General features: G+C 37.1%; 1 protein-coding gene across 12 annotated transcripts in view; it reads right to left on the bottom strand.

Annotated features, from left to right (window-relative positions):
- DMD (dystrophin) overlaps positions 1-17,591 on the bottom strand; it is a 1,153,352-nt gene that overhangs the window by 333,606 nt on the left and 802,155 nt on the right. For all 12 annotated transcript variants that reach the window (XM_090124095.1, XM_090124041.1, XM_031599265.2 and 9 more), the window contains 2 exons: positions 11,108-11,209; positions 3,794-3,902 (listed from right to left, as the gene is read on the bottom strand). In XM_090124095.1, coding sequence (XP_089980221.1) covers positions 3,794-3,902; positions 11,108-11,209 — 211 coding nt within the window. The remainder of the gene's footprint in view (positions 1-3,793; positions 3,903-11,107; positions 11,210-17,591) is intronic.

Here is a 17,591-nt window from a genome sequence, read left to right as displayed (position 1 = left end):
GGACTGCTGACTTAAAGCTTTAAAAGAAAAATAACTTGAATTCTACTTAATTTTTGAAGTAAGTTTGCCATTGTAATTAACATTAACACTCTTAAATTTTTCTTCATCTCTTGGTCATATCTTTTTCCATGTCACTTGATTAGGCGTTTTAATGTAAGACAAAAACTTGCCTAAAAATTCAGAAAAAAACTGAAACTATACAGAGAGTACACTGAATAAATTAAACAAATGGCAAGAGTAACAACATAAAGTACCATTCTCAGTTATATTACTCGACATGCAAAGTGTAAAATTAGCTGAACAAGTACTTTAAACTGTCTTAATTCTGTTGTTTTTAAAGTTTCACTAACTTCAAGTAGAGCATGGCTAAGAATAAATACATATCCTTTTAAGAATTTTTATTTTCAAGTATAATTCCAAATAAAAGTGGACAACATTTTTCCTTGAAATGAAGGTAATTAAGGGAAAACAAACTCCTCAAGAACAAAGTCAGGGATGTCTTCTACACCACAATGTATTCACAAAGTTTTACAAAGCACTATGTAACTTTAACTTATTAAGTAAATGCAGAGGTAGCACTTCAGTACAAAAGAAATCTGACAGATGCTAAAGATCCTATTAAAATTTGTCCTATAAAAGCACACTGCAAAACAACGTTTCTCTACTTACAATGTTTTCAAACTGCTGCTTAAGCAATGCATCAAGTTATTTAGATAGAGATGTTGACACAATTTCATGTTATAATGTCATGTACAGATAGTAAGTGTGATTTCCTTCCTGAATCATCTTGTCTTAAAAGTCAATCTTTGCTAATGTTTTAGACGTACCTCTCAGTTAAGTACATTTTCCTAGCAGGAAAAGTAGTTCTTGTTCATTATGCCTGAGGGCACACTGGCCTTGTGGGATATTATGGACATTTTTTAGTATTTCTCCTGTCAAGCAAACCATAATACAGAGACCTAGAAATAATTATACAAAGGGTCCCTTCCCTCTATTACAGCCACCAGATGGTATATTTAGTAAGACCCTCTGGCTGAGTTCTTGTAACCAGACTAGACAAAATGACACCTGACAGGGCAGCAGAACTTAGCCAATTACATCTTCATTCCCCAGTCTCAGCAACACAGGCATCAACAAAAATGTATCAACAGAAGATACTTCCACTGCTTCACGGAGTCCTTCCAAAATTATTCTGTGCTTTTTTTTTTTTTTTTTAATGAGATTGTTTGGATGTGGGGAGATTTCAGTTTTACTTCATTGAGAATATTTTTTCCTGACATCATAGTTTAAGGAAAACAGTAATTTTTAACAGTCATTATTCTGGAGGGAGAGGCCTCTTTCAAAAAAGGAGTGTCAATATTCAGGCTTCTAACAGTTTTATCTGAGTACATGAGGTGAGTCTCCCCAGCTGCAGTATTTCAGGCAGTTCACATTGATCACTCCTCATACCTTCAACAACGGAAAATGTTGGGTACTGCACCTGGAATGGAGCAGCACCAGACGCAGGCACAGACTGTGAGACAAGAGGCTGGAGAACAGATTAGCAGAAAGGGATCTGGGGTGACAGCAGCTTAGCATCAGCCAACAATGTGCCCCAGCAGGCATTTTGGGGTGCAAACACAGCACAGACAGACTGCAGAGGTGATTCTCATGCTATACTTAGCATTGGTGTGGCCACACCTTGAACGATGCATGCATTTCAGAGGAGGGCAAAAACGCTGATAAAAGAGCTGGAAGACGCATCCTATGATGGCATGAGGGGACTTGGGTAGCCCAGTGTAAAGAAAAGAAAGGTGAGAGGCAGCTTCTTTGCTCTCCTCAACTCCCAGGGAGGGGAAAGCCTGACTTAAAAACCTTCAGGACATGGCCCTGAGCAACCTACTCTAATTGACCCTGCTTTGAACAAGAAGAATACATGTTGCCTCAGCTCCCTTCTGAACTGTACAATTTTATGATAACACATTTATAATGATGTTATTGCAGTAAACTGACCCAAATAAAGAAAAATTATGAGTTAGCATTACAAGCACAGGTTCACGTTTTAAGTGCTCTTGGCACTAGAAAGGAAATCAATCTTACTTCCTGCCGAATCCTTTAGAGAACACTAGTGCTTTCATTTTCTGCACGTGTAATTCCATCTGCTGAGTCTCAGAGATGTTAGTGGTCAGGGCTTACATCTTGCATTAAGGTAAATTAGTGATTTAACAATTTTTCAGATTCAGCTTCGCATTAGTTAATATAGGAATCTGATGAAAGACTATGCTGTGTTCTCTCTGTTGTACAGTTATTACCACGTTCTTTATAACAGCAAATTCACAGATCACAAATGCTCCCTCCCACTGGAAGTTGACATAACCTGCTGACATGCAAAACTGACACAGCAAGTTTAGTGACCCAGCACATCAAAAAATGATTACACATCTCCTTCAGTTCCCCCATGTCATTAAATGAATTTCTACAGCGTGCCTTAGAACAAAGACCTGTAAACTAAGGATAATGTTGTGCTATAAGTTAAAAAAAAAAAATAGACTGGTGGTATTTATCCTTTTTAGAAAATCAAAGATCAACACTGGAACCATGGCAGTTATAAACTGCAAAAAAATAAATTATAGTTCCTACATAGTAAGATTCAACACATCATTAAGCAAGACATCTGCTTTGCTTGAATTAACACAACTCTGCCAAAGGTTGAATGTGTCCTCTGGTACTGAATATTCTGGATCCTGCCTAAATGGTGCAATTTACTTCCAAAGGAAAACATTTTTCTTCTTTGCTATAATAGTAAGTCACTAGCAGAAGATACAGAATTCCCCAGCATCAGTTTTTCTCATATGTTATCCATTAAAACATGCTAAAAGGAAGAGAGATAAACATCCTACAAATAATCAAATCCCAGGAGATTCTATCACTGTATTACAGCCTATGTTATAGGCAACCTAAGAGTAGAAGACACTTCGCCCAGATCTGAGCAGATCACCAAGCAGCTCTGCACCTTGCATGGGTGAAAAACACTCCTCATTCCAAGCAACTGAGATGACATTTTACTATCAAGTAAAGAACCTTGACTTCAGAAACGCAGCCTTTAGCCCAGAGTCTCAATTATGTACCTTTTCCACCCAAACTTAATCAATACATTTCAAAGCAAAACAGTAGGAAAATGAATTTGTAGTCCTTGTAGGGAGACTGCAGGTGCAAAGAAATATAAGGAAAATGTAAAAAACAAAACAAACAAACAAAAACATTGTTCAAATAATTTAAATTAAATGGAAACCAAGTCTCTTGTTGCATATTCATGAACAACTCAGCAAACCCATTGGTGTCACCCATAGACTTAACATTTAACTCCAATCCTTTCTTCAAATACGGATGCTTTGTCTTGAAACAGTCCCAGATCATTGGTCTATCATATATAAAAACTATTTTCAGAACTTCATTTTGTAACAAATTTATATCTACTTGACCTTTTAGTTTAAACAATTTCTTTCTTTCATCGTATTTGCTTAATAAATGAATGTAGAAAGTCATAATGTTTTCTCTACAAAGGATAAAGAAACAAGACCTAGAAGCAGGTAATAATTTCAAAACCACATTACAATCATTTCATCAAATACATAAACAAATTTGTCTTCTGAGACACATCACACAAAAACGAAAAGAAGTTGAATTCCATACCAGTACATCTCCCATTTACCAGCTAACGCTAAAATCTGAACAGATGCACAATGAATTTAGTCTGTCTCAAGCCATTTTTCCTTTAACTAATTTTAGAAGATGTACACAATGAAACACTTACAGAGACCTGGAGAGGAAAGGGCAGGCTCTCCAAATGTTGGCTTTTCCTTCAGTTGTAGAATTAAGTGGTTTATTGCCTTCCAGTCTGCATTCAAGTCTTCTAATTTTTTCTAGAGTATAAGTTAAAAATACATTAAATTTATAATACATTATTAAATGTAACTTCCCCCCCCCCCCCCTTTTTTTTTCCCCATCTGATGGACCACCTGAATTTATAACAAGCTATATAGAAACAGCAATTAATTTTCACAAATGGGAGAGAGAGGAAAGACTACAGTATGACACATTTGGGGTGTGGGAAAAAAAAATGTTTCATAGTGTAGCAGTTTTGAGAGCATCTTGTCTCCCAGAAATTTGCCTGCTGGAGCTCAGGGATAACCTACAGGCTATGCCACTGACCCTGGCCATAGAGTTCCCTAACCAACCTCAGCCCCACCGAGGCCCCATACATAGCCCCATTCATGGCTGTTTTGTTCCTCTCTCCTCCTTACCCTCCCAGCCTGCACTGTTCCCTGATGGACTTAGGGGACACAGGATGATTTCCAAACAAAAGTTTTCTGTTTTGTTCTGTTTTTAATCATCATAAACCTGAGATGCTCATTTTATCATATTAAAATAGGAAGGGGAATTTTGTATTAAAAACCACGTCAATAAAATCTCTGCAATTCAGAACACGTTCTTCTATCTATTAAAAAAAAGGGAAAAAAAACACATTAGGAGACCTCAAGGAATCATAAACAGTACTGAGCAATGGCTAAGCTGCTACTTTTAAACAAAACCAATGTGGAAGTCTGGAATGTGAATTATATCAGTCTTAAGATAACCGTGAGAGGCATTTAGACTCGAAAATGATGTTTCTACCCCATCTTTATTCCACACTCTAGGGACTGTAAAGTAGGATGAAGCATGCTAATTATATGCTGGCATTTCTAAACTCTTAAAATGAAGACTGCTTTTCCTTTTCAAGCTGCTTCCTGACCATTTGTTATACAAAGCAAAAAAAAAAAAAAAAAAAGAAAAAGCATAGCCAGCCATTGACTATCCTGGTGAGGCCACATTTAGACTACCAGGGACCCCTAGATAGAGAGTTCAGTGGAGGGCCACAAAGATGATACAAGGGTTTGGAGCATCACCTATACAAGGAAAGTCTGAGTAACCTGGGTCTGCTCAGTCTGAGGAAAAGATGACAGAGAGGATCTGACTAACGTATATAAATACCTAAAGGGAGGTGGGAGGCAAATGGATGAGGCCAGGCTCTTCAAGGTGGTGTGTAGCAATAGCATAAGGAGTAATGGCCTAAAACCTGAACATGGGAAGTTCTGTACTAACATGCAGAAGAACTTCTTCACACTAAGAGTGATGGAGCACTGGAACAGGCTGCCCAGAGAGGATGTGGAATTTCCTCCTATGGAAATACTCAAGACCCATCTGGACGCCTGCCTGTGTGACCTATTGTAGGGTACCTGCCTTAGCAGAGGAGTTGGACTCAATGATCTCCTGAGGTCCCTTCCAACTCCTGCAACCTGTGATAGCAGTCCAGTATACCAATGCCACTCAGCGGTGATCTTAGCACTCCTATGCCCTAGTCATGATCAGACAGTCTAAATTACTACCTAGTCTTAATAGAAACAGGATGTCCATTAAGAATGATGTTTAAGTACCTTGAATCTAACAAGTAGGAGAGGAGTAAAGAAGAAGAAATATTAAATTAAAGTGTGTACACAGACATACGCATACATTTTGATGCCTTGGGCATTGTTTATAGAAATCGCCTTAAGTTTCACCAAAGGTACTCTTAAATCTGCAAAGTTCTTTTATATCTATTATCAATAGAAAATAAAAGTACTAGTTGGTATAAGTCCTGGAGATTTTTTTGTGCAAATGCTTTTTGATAGGACAGAAGAGAACGGATATAAAACTCTGTACCACAAAATCATTTTACTTCTAAGAGTAGCTTAAAAACTGCATTAAATTTAAAATAGTCAGGAACATCAGAAGTTATCCTCAACAACAAAATATGACGACATATGACCACACAGAAAAAGCAATTAGGGTATGCACAATAAATATAACATTTGACAATTCATACATACATACTTTATTTATTTGTGGATTACTGGCACACACAACCATATTTCCCACATTTCTTAACATTTTTTTCCCTACTGCTCACACCCAAGAATCTCATTACAGATCTTTAAATGTAGATGGCTGCACCAGTATCTACTCAGTAGCAGCAGCAAGTGTAGAGAGCCCTTAAAAGCTCAAGAGATTACACTGACAAAGTCCAGCTTTGTTTTACTGTATATTCACACTAACTCCGGAAAGAGATATGAATATTATAAATATAATATTGGTTCTCAATGTGAGTAGCTGTTTCATTCATAAGGATGTGAGCCAGGGATTTGTTTTCATTGATGGCAAAATAGAAGCAACATCTACACCACTAATAAGAGAGTAGCTAGTTCCAAACTCTCCTGTCAAATTTACAGTTTGATCCAATCTTGCATCTGCCATAAATTAGCATGCACACATTAAAATGTTCACTTCGTCAAGCACAATAATTTTGCTGTAATTGTAGCTCTAGAGTTTCAGTGACAAGTATTAACATTAAAATATGTTGCACCGAGGAACAGTTTCTATTGATTTACTGATTTCCTTTAAATGTCAGTCCCAATGCTATTAAAGTGAGGGTAATATTCATACCTGAACTAATCTCATTGACAGCACTAAAACTACATAGGAGTATTCAGACAGAAAAGTGATGTAGTATTTTAAATGGAAGACTGAGATGAATGAAACAGAGTTGTGAAGGCACTCCTCATATCCTCTATCCTCTCAATATCACCACTGCTTACTCTGCTAATCAGAAAGATGGGAAAGGAAAAATGGAGTGTCGTGGAAGGAAACTGCAGCTTTTCCCTTGCCATGGATATCTCTTCCCGATTAAACCAGAGTGCTGCTATTCAGGAGACTTGGATTACGTTCCTTCTATTGCCACTGGCACCAGGAGTAACCTCAGTAACCTCTCCTTCCCATCCACGTAAAGATTACTTTACAGAAATGCATTTCAAAAGCATGGAATTCATTTCACTAATATGAATGTGTCTGATTACTAAAGTGCTGGGGCTTAAAAGATCACATCTTATCCCATTTTTTGATCCTTGAATCAGCATATATTAGGACTTCATGTGCCAACAAGAACTTTTTTTTACAGATCTATATTGCTAAGTTCCAGTCTAACACTGTTAGCATGCTTTGCAAATGTGTTAAAATATCCATATTTCAGTCAATTGAAACATCAAGATGGACGGTTTACTGATAATTGAGAATGTTATTAAGGCCTAAGCCCAAATTTTGTGCCTAAACATTTTGGACATTCTATATGATAGCTAATCAAGTATTTAGTTAACTAGTACAAGTTACAAATTCAAAATAAAGCCACTGGAAGATAGACTGACTTTAACCCTACATAACAAATATTGGCTTCACTTTTGGGACTTCCTACTGTAGGGCATAGAAAAATTCTAACACAAACAGAATTCATAATCATTTACTCTATAAAAAAATATTTCATTTGGGCAAGTTTCAAATGAAGCAGATGTTAAACACATGAGTACTCAATCAGATTATTACTTACATTTCTGCCTAGTGCTCACTTTGAAGACTTGAGCAGTATTCTTTAATGATGTAAAGATGATACTTTTATAAGAATTAAAAAACAAAAGACTGGTATGAAAATTAGAAAGTCCATGGCTGTGACTAACTTTATAAAAACATTATAAAAACGTGTTTGAGAAGCAGAGTTCTCAGTTTCAACGCTCACTTCAATTATGTTTTAATAGAAAGCCACAGGGTTCAATTTATGCTCTCACTGGAGTGTTTTGAATGTATTATAAAGTTTGCAAACATAAACAGCAAAGGATTACAAAATCTCAGAATAAAGTCAATGACAAACATAAATTCAGACCCAATGCACATGACTGCATTAATATTTTGAACTTCCTGACACTTTCCAAGACAGGGCAGGCCTGCAGTATGAATAAAGGCCATAGGACTTCAATGTAATCTATTGAGAAGAATGGAAAGATTAGTGGTGAACTAAGACAGGAAAAAAAAAAAAAAAGCAGCAGCTAGGAAAAGGATATTGCATGTAACCAAACACTGTGCAAAGCTGTCAAACAATGGCATGCAAGTAAATTAATGCTTTTAAAGAGACTTTAAAAAAAAAAAAATCTCCGACTCCAACATGAGGTATTACTATTTTATTTCCAGAACTCTTCACAATTTCAGTTGCAGCTGGGATTACTGAAGTTTGTGCATTTCTCTTATTTAAAAAAAAAGTTACATAACATGCTGAAGTACCTGGCTGTCAGTGTTTCGAATTTAACATATAAAGGTATCTGCTACATTTAAATTCACTCTGTGCCTCAGTCCCCATATGTAAACAAAGATAAGACCATTACACTGTTCCATGGGAGTTTGTTTGATGTGGGAAAACGTTCTTAGCTTAAATATTTTATTTGCTTAAAACACAAACTAGTCTCAAGTAAATCCTCATTTTTGTCATAATTGTCAGGGAAATTATTTTGAATTGAAGGTATGCTTAAGTTTAAGGTACGCTTAATATCACCAGTTAAGAAAACTTTTTTTCTTTCCCCCATATTTGCATCTAGTGATACGTTTACTTTGACTCGATTTCTGTTTTTTCTTCCTTTCATTTCTCTGGAAAATACAAAGCAATCATACACAAAACTAAAATAAAGCAATGTTTATGAAGCACTTAGACACCACTGTGATGACTGGCTTGAAACAGCCTATGAGGGAATTAGCCATTTTTCTTCACAGCAGAAACAGAATACTTCACAGGAAAAGTGCAGCTTACAGCAACAAACTAAACAAGAACTATGAGTTTAAGTACTGAGTTGGTGCTCTCAGTGTGAGTGCTCCCCATACCCTCCTGCTGCATTAGGCAACCCAAAACAAGGCCACCGCATCATCTTCAATTCACCATTTTCTGAGATTTGAGTGCTTACCTGTACAAGCTCATTAATTTCAAAAACACCACAATTTGAATATATATAATTTCTGCTGCCACAAAATACCTTTCAAGTAGAAAGTTATTTTGACTTAATCTGAAAAATCTGTATTGGAATATACAAATAACCAATAGTGCTGGAAATTACTCACTTAAGAATAAAGGCAGAAGACATAAATGGGGAGAAGCTTAAGGAAATTTACGTCGCTAAGAATGCTATTCAGCAGCCCTGACAGTACATGTACACTGTTTTATTACTTACTGTACAAGATAGTAAACTAGAAATTAACTTCACAGGTTCGATTAATTGAACTCCAAAATGTAATGAAAAAGTAACATCTAATTAAAGAGGGACAAGAAATGAGATACCTACTATTTAAAAGAGTTATTAATTTCCTTACAGACATGTTTTATAATACCATTGTCAAAACTGCAAATCAAGGAACATCAATGTTTATTTAAAGAGTTATCTTGTTCCAGTTGATTTTGTTCCAGTAGACCTGGTAGAAACAAGCAGTTTTCAGTCTTTGATGCGAAAACTTAAAAGAAATAGATGTGGAGTGTACTTCTACATCAAAAGTTTGGCCTAAACAGAATCATGTCACACTATTTATGCCTTCATCAATGGAACATCAAAGCAAGTGCTACCAATTCTCCCTGCAAGTGTCAGCACTCATTTTGCTATTCTTTAAATGTAGTTACAAAAAACTAGAAAGCCAAAATCTCACTTTTTTCTGCTGTTGGTTTACATTCTTTGCTCAGAAATGTGGAGTAAAAGATGCTAAGATGGCTGCTACCCAGTAAGAAAACACAGCTACTGTAGTGGGATTTTTGTTCCATCAGCCATTCAGTGTGCAGATGACGTGTTTCTATTCCCAATAATAATAGAGCTATTTTCACCCAACGCTGAGTCATAAGCCTTGTTTCTGCTCACTCTCATTAGCACACTAGTTTTAAGTCACCTTCAATTCACCTCCTTGGTATTTTTCCGCTGTTTGGCAAAACTGACCATTATAAAAAAAAAAACAAACATAGATACCAAAAAGGCGGGGAAAAAAGCTCCTAAAGACTTCTGTTCAAGACAGCAGAAAAACTGAAACATGCTTAAATATGAATCGGTTTCTAAAGGACAAACCAGTGCGTACACATGCCCCTATGAACCTCCATTCAGATGGTGGGATTTGTAAGACTTAGAGGAAGTTTTGTAAAAGCAGGAAAATACTCCACTGTACTACAAGTAGAGCGAATACACATGGAAAAAAAAAAAAAAAAAAAGAAATATACTGTTCAGGTCACCTACAGACATCCTAACTTTGTGAGGAAACCTTTTTCTATAAAATGAGATTACTGAGAACTGTAGGTTAGGAAAAGTTCTAAATACAAAATTTACTATCTCCATAATTGCAATAGATTCTCACTATAATTGACAAGCCACAATTACAGTTTGAGTGAACTCTTCATCATCGGATCCTTTATTAGCAATTATCAGACAAGAAACGAAGCTCTGGTTAATAAAGTAGTGATCTTACTAGTAGTTTGATCTCCAACAGCAACTGGACCACACATGAAAGGCTGCCTGCTTATTATTTACTCTTTCATGGTTCTGCAGGTACCCTAGATACTCCAGGGTTCATTGCAGGTCTATATGATCTTTATGAAACTAAGTGTAAACTATCCAACTGATTTCCGTGCTGGGGTAAATAATTCTATAATATATTTTTCTAAGGGAGAAGCGTTGGGAGGGATCAATCCAATGAGTCCTCAGCTCCAAGACAGAATGAGGGAAGCCACGCTACAGGAATTCTGGCAGATATATTCAGTGGTAAAGTTTTACATTATCATCTCTCCTTCAGTGCAAAAAATTTAAAGCAAAGAGTCTTTGACACTTACCTCATCTACAAAAAAAAGGGTTGTTGTTGCTTTTTTTTTTTTTTAATTTACAGATTTTCTGAAAGTGCAGTTTAAAATAAGGTAGTTTAAAAAGATTTCATCTGATACCACTAACTAAGCCCAACAAATTTAAGTTTGGTTTCAGTGTGAATTACTCTTGAATGAGTAAAATAACGTTTGTCACATTAAAAAAATCCCATCACAACATGCAAAAATTTTCTAGCTCAGTACACTACATTGTTCCTGGCTATGCGCTGACAACAGAACAAATGCTCTTTGCCAAGTTCTTTCATTGATTTTAAACAGAGCACATCAAGGACAAGCATACAACAGGGGAAGCATAACCCATTACGCAGTAATGGATATTGCTAAAGGTTGCTTCATTACCTTTACTGGATGAGTGGCTGGTTTTTCCTTATATAAATGACACCCTTTAGACAAAACCTCTTCCACATTCGGCTGTTTAGCCTGCACTGCTGCTTCGGTTTCCTGAAAAATAAAAACACGAGCAGTGTAGATTAACTGTAGCATAAGCAATGAGACTGAAAAATCCTCCATGGGAGTCTGTAAACCAACAGTAAATTAGTTTCTGCTCAGGATTGGTTTCTGGAAAACTTATGGATAGTAGTAGCTGAGGACAAAAAAGGGTCACCAGAAATGGGGGGGGGGGGGGGGAGGGAGGAGGGGAGGGAAAGGAAAGGGATGGAAAAGACTGAATTTAACAACATCCACAGCGATAGGTCCCTTTATCCTAAACATTTCAATAAACCTACTACAAAGCTGACCAATTTATACTGAGAAAGACAGACATGAAGTAAATTCAAAACAAAAGCACAGTAACAGCGTCAGTTTGTAAAAGTAGAGAGGCACTTATTACCAACTACATCTCACTGAATTAGCAAGGGTACATTCTCTAGCAATTTTTCTTTTTTTAATCTGGAAAGGTATCATCCAGGTGCTAACTCATGACAAGTCCAAGAAAACCTTCCTTTTTGTTAGGTCCTGACTAAATAAGTAACGTATGAAGCTCCAAATATAGATAATAATAACAACAACAAAAAATACTGACAAGCATAACAAGAGGCAAATTATGTCTGAAGTTCAAAGATTCAAATCGTTTGTCTATGACAAAGATCCCATTGTTATCTGAGATACGCAAATTAAGTGGTTTGTTTTCATTTTCCTCTCTCTGCTTTTCTCTCGTCTATCTTATAGCTTGATTACATCATCTCACGTGGCTGTCCAGCTTTTCTGTCCAAAATCTCAGTTAATGTTAATGTGAGAGCAGACAAGGTGGTATGCCAGTCTTGTCACTGTCTGACACAACACATCATTTCATTTGTAGAAATATGCTAATACTTGTTCCACAATAAACCTGTAGAAATCTGTTTCATTTCAAGTCTCGGTAAGGGACCATCTTGCTCCACTTTTTTAACTCAGCATAGAAAATACACCTAGAGCACAGAATGAATATTCACTTGCAAAGCATGGTAGATCATCAGCAAAAATAATTGTTGCCAAGTTCACTACTATCTCCTATTTGTCCCTTCTAATATTGTTTATCAATACCAAATAAAATGAATTGAAGCTTGGCTGATTTCTTGCAACAATATTTGAAACTTTTGTATTATTATTCTGTATTTCAATATTAATGAGATGTACCTGCATGAATTCATAGAAAATAAAATGAGCACTGAAAAGAAATGAACAATAGAACTGAGATTATGGGGGGTGGAAGTTTATTAAACCATTGATCAAGCACTCATTAAAGTCCTATTTTTTTTTCTATTTCAATGCTACATTATCTTTCTGCTTTCCTACACACCACATAAAGATGAGGGGCAATTTTCTATCTTGACAAAAAAATATGCTTTTTAGTGTTTTCTTTAAACTAAACTGTTCCCAACATTTTGTCACTATTTTGTTGGTTTGCACTGTTTCAGATGATGTCTCAAATATCTGTTTTGTAACACTGTACTTTCATGGTACCGCAAAAATCTTAGCAGGAAAAAATAACATAGCAGGAATTACCTGCAAAATTCCCGAATATCAAGCTCATTATGTGTTCATCTACATCACTGGTGTAACTTTCACAGATGTGCTTTTGGAGCATATTATTCATCCCCTGCTCATCATGAATTGGTGACTGTGGACTGCTCTGTGAGAGCTCAAACTGGTTTATTTCTGGCTATAACCAGAGGGGAAAAGTGTGTTTCAGGAGAGCTCTTTACACAAAGCCAGCTGCTGGGGGTTATTTGTTACTTACATTACGATTGTATACATTAACTCCAGCATCATCTAAGACCACCACAAAATGATTTTTAGTGAGTATACCCCTGGCAAATGTAATCCCTGCAGTAACTTTGAGTGAGCTATTTGCACAATTCTCTGCCTGATGGTATAACAAATTTCATCCATGGAGCAAGTTCCCAGCAATCTCAAATCCATTTGCTAGATGATACTATATTAATGCAGCTCAACAGGTAAGAGTGTACTTGGAAAATACTAGTTCATCACTCAGTTCCCAAAGAGAATAAGAAGGTACGAACTGCAACATGGCCTCCAACAGTTGCTTGTAACAAAGAGACTGTGCAAGTCTCCACTGAATGGCAAACTGGGAGAGCAGGGCTCTCAATCACACAGGTTAAGCTACTGCTGAAGCTTAAGACAACTAACATAAGTTGTCTGTACTTGTGTTTAGGGGAAGACATCAGTTTTTTCAGGAAAACCAAAGACATGACTTTTTAAATGTCTTGACTCCAGTCCATCCACTCTGCTACCACACTGACTGCTTTCTGCATGAGAATGCCTGTAGGACAGATGCAGTACTCTCTCTGAGAGACAGAGCTGATTCTACAGGAATTTCACAATTTATGAACAGCCTGTTGAGGGACTGTAAAGCTACAACTGAGCTGGGTGATGAATGAAAAGTGCTAAATGCACTTTTCACACGTGTGGTGAATTAAAATACATAATCACTGGAAACTGCTGTTCCTCAAAACATGTATTAACAACAATAATCAAAAAGAGGCTGTCTTTGCTTCACAAGATGCCATTTAAGAATTTTCCCTGGTGTTAAAGTAGTGTATCTAAACAAATGAAAATGTTGTGCAGAGGAAGGCACGTTGGCTTCTGCACTGAATATATCAGCTCAGCCTACTAGATAAACTCACAGGCTGAAAAAGTTGCAAGGACTTGTCTATAGTCCCATCTGGACTATGAAAATCTGTTGATACAGCTCAGAACTCAGAAATTCATATTCTGTAGCTGAAATCAGTATATTGGCTAAACCTCTGGTATGTACGCCAAAGGAAGAGAAAGTCTGTTGGCTCGACTACATGTTATTTGAAGATATGGTAGCTATCCTAGCAGACACAGGCTGTTTGACATATGCTGCACATATACTAGGAGGTCCAGACGACTGTCTGTGAAGTATCTGCAGCATTTCAGGCTGTGTAATGGTGTAACTCAAGAATCTGACTCATTTTCTCTGGTAACACTGGTCAAAATATGAGGATCAGGTTTCCCAGTGACATAAGATCTACAGGACATTTTCCGAAAGGAACAGCTCAGAGTTATTAAGCCTATGTCTTCCTGGTGATGTGCAATGCAAAAATGGAAGTTAGTTGCAACCCTCAAATAAAGAACTGTTACTTTGTACCTTTTAAAATGATATATTAATTTCATTTTTTTTTTCATCAAGATTGAATTAAATAAAGATTAAAGAGATCTTTTTTTTTTTTTTTTTCCAGGAAAAACAAAAACAGTAAGCATTTTCCCTTCATTTTGTTGTCAGACAAAGCAGTGACGTTCAACAAGCAAATATACTAAAACCTGAAATAGAAAATACTTTGGAGGCTTCAAACTTCAATAAGACTCTCTTGAACAATCATATACTAACCCTCATTTTTTTACTAGATAACAGGAAATTACATTTAATTACACATTTCTTTCCTTGTCTTTATACGAGAAAGAGACATAATTCACTAAGGTAGACTCTCTTTTTCTAACATATAAAAAGGTTCACTGAAATATTCACACCTATCTTTCAGGTTACTATTCCCAGATATTTTTGGGGAAAATGCAATTTAAAAAAAAAAAAAGTGGAACTCTGAGCTTTTCTCCCACAAGTGTGTTGATTCAGTGAAGAGCTGATGTCCTGACAAAGAGAGGAAAGTGGATGGAAAAATGTGAATATGTTCCCATCTTCAAGAACTCTGGCTCTTAAAAAGAGGCCTCATTTTTCTTTTGAGTCATCTCTGCACATTCCCATACATGGAACAGACTAATAGGCTGAACCACCACAAAGAAGCATGGTCAGATGAGACAATTAAAATACATCAAAGTTCAGCTACACCACAGTGAGCACTGAATCTCTATGGCAGACCCAATAGTAGTCAAGAGCATTGTTGGTGTTCAATATAGATATTCTCACAATATTATTAGAATACACTTAGGACACGCTGTTAACAGTTCTGTGGCCATAATGAAGTAGGACCTAAACCACTGATGCCAGTGCTTAAAGACCAGAGATAATGAATCCTCATAAAATTCAAGAAAAGAAATAGAGGTACAAACTGGTAACAGATGAAAAGGTTTGATAACTTCCTGAATATTTCACTTATCTCTACATAGGAAAGCAAATACTCAGAGAACATCAAAGTTACAGAACGTAACTTCATCCTTCTGACTTAGGATTTGATGAAAGAAAAAATAGAGGTAATTCAATTTAAAAAATACTCCTTTAGAAGTCTTGGTTAAAGTTTAGCGTACAAATGTTTTACTGCTACACAAGATTTGTAACTGTTGGGCAAGCAATTTCAAAAATCAGCCTTAAAAATGCCATTTTAATGAGTAAATTAAGTAACTGACGTTTCCCCCATTACTACTTTAAATGATTGCTATTTAAAATATGTAAGACTCAAACTAAGGTCCCAATACCCTGTTAGATTCTACCTCAATAAGGGGAAGAACATTCTGGGATTCCTCTAGATTTTTCAGAGTAGCATGTAAAAATACAATTTTGGCGAGACTAGAATGCTGATCTACCTATAGCTCTTCACCTAACAGAACAATTATGAAGACCCTTTGCGGAGAAAATTATTTCATAGGAAAGAGCACTACAGAAAGGATATTTCCCTTCCAAAACTGAAATGCTTTAATTTCAGGCTTTGTAACTACTTTCTGAACCTGTGAGTTGCAGCCATGGGCAATTTGTAAAATACTCAGACACTATTTTCCTCCTCCTTTCAAGTTTAATAAATAAAGATTGATTTTCAAATGAGTTTCTGGCTACAGAAGATAATTACAAAAAAATCAAAATATGTTACTGTACTAAGAAGGCACTGTTGATTATAACATGACTTCCAATAGTCCTCTTATGGAATTAGTCTATAATACATCATTTGAAAAGGATATTCATGAGCGTTCATTTCTGCAGTTTGTCTTCCAACAGTTACAATGTTCCAAAAATGGCATGTATTACTGGAAGAAATAGTAAAGATTTTCGGAAATTACAATAAAATGCAATAGAATAACATTAATTGTCCCTGCAATCCTTCAGCTTTTACTGATCTGGAATAATTTTTAAGCATTGATGTTTCCATACTGAAGAATAAATAAAACAATGTAGCAAATATACATGCAGAATCAGGAAGCCCTTACAGAAGTCACAGTCCCAGAAGCTTTCTCTGCCTTCAAAATACTCATATAACATGTATTTGATTTAAAAAAGTATACTAAGTTGTATAAAAAGAATGAGAAGTATGAAAGAAGGGAGACTGAGTATTGCATGACTTCTATTTTGGCCTTGAACACCTCCAGGGACAGGGCATCCATAACCTCTCTGGGCAGCCTGTGCCTGGACCTCACCACTCTCATAGTAAAGAGCTTCCCCCTGACATCCAACCCAAATCTTCCCTCCTTCAACTTGAAACCATTTCCCCTTGTCCTGCTGTTATCTACCCTTGTAAAGAGTTACTCCCATCAGCTCCTTTTGGGTTCTGCAAGGCTGCAATGAGGTCACCCCGCAACTTTCTCTTCTCCAGGCTGAACAAGCCCAGCTCTTTCAGCCTGTCCTCATAGGGGAGGTGCTCCAGTCCCCAATCATCTTCATGGCTCTCCTCTGGACCCTCTCCAACAGCTCCCTGTCTTTCTTCTACTGGGGGCTCCAGACTTGGACACAGTAATCCAGATGGGGCCTCACAAGAGCAGAGGGGGACAATCACCTCCCTGTCCCTGCTGGCCACCCCTCTTCTGATGGAGCCCAGGATACCATTTGCTTTCCAAGCTGCAAGAGCTGGCCCATGTTAAGCCAGCTTCTCCACAGGGCTGCTCTCAAGGACTGCTCCTTGCAGTCTGTATAAATGCCTGGGATTCCTCCGGTCCAAGTGCAAAACCTCGCATTTTGCTGTGTTGAACCTCATTAGGTTCACCCGGACCCACCTTTCATGCCTGCTGAGGTCTGAATGGCATCCCTTCCTTCCACCACGTCAACCGCACCACTCAGCTTGGTATCATCAGCAAACTTGCTGAGGATGCACTCAATTCCATCACTGATATCATTGACAAAGATGTTAAAGAGCACTGGTCCCAAGACAGACCCCTGGGTGACACCACTCATTACTGGCCTCCACCTGGACATAGAACCATTAATCACCACTCTCTGTCAACCTGTCAACCAATTACTTACCAGGTGGGTCCACCCATCAAATCCACATCCCTCCAATTTGGAGATAAGGATGTGGTGGGGAACCATGTAAAGGCCTTGTACAAGTCCAGGTAAATGACATCAGTTGCCTTTCCTTTGTCCACCGATGCCATCACTCCATCATAGAACACCACCAGATCGGTTAGGCATGACCTTCCCCTG

Source organism: Phasianus colchicus, chromosome 1, assembly GCF_987193195.1.
Source record: "Phasianus colchicus chromosome 1, bPhaCol1.hap1.1, whole genome shotgun sequence".
In the NCBI taxonomy this organism is placed as follows: domain Eukaryota; kingdom Metazoa; phylum Chordata; class Aves; order Galliformes; family Phasianidae; genus Phasianus; species Phasianus colchicus.
The sequence above is the reverse complement of the archived record's forward strand: the minus strand, read 5'-3'. Positions and strand labels throughout refer to the sequence as shown.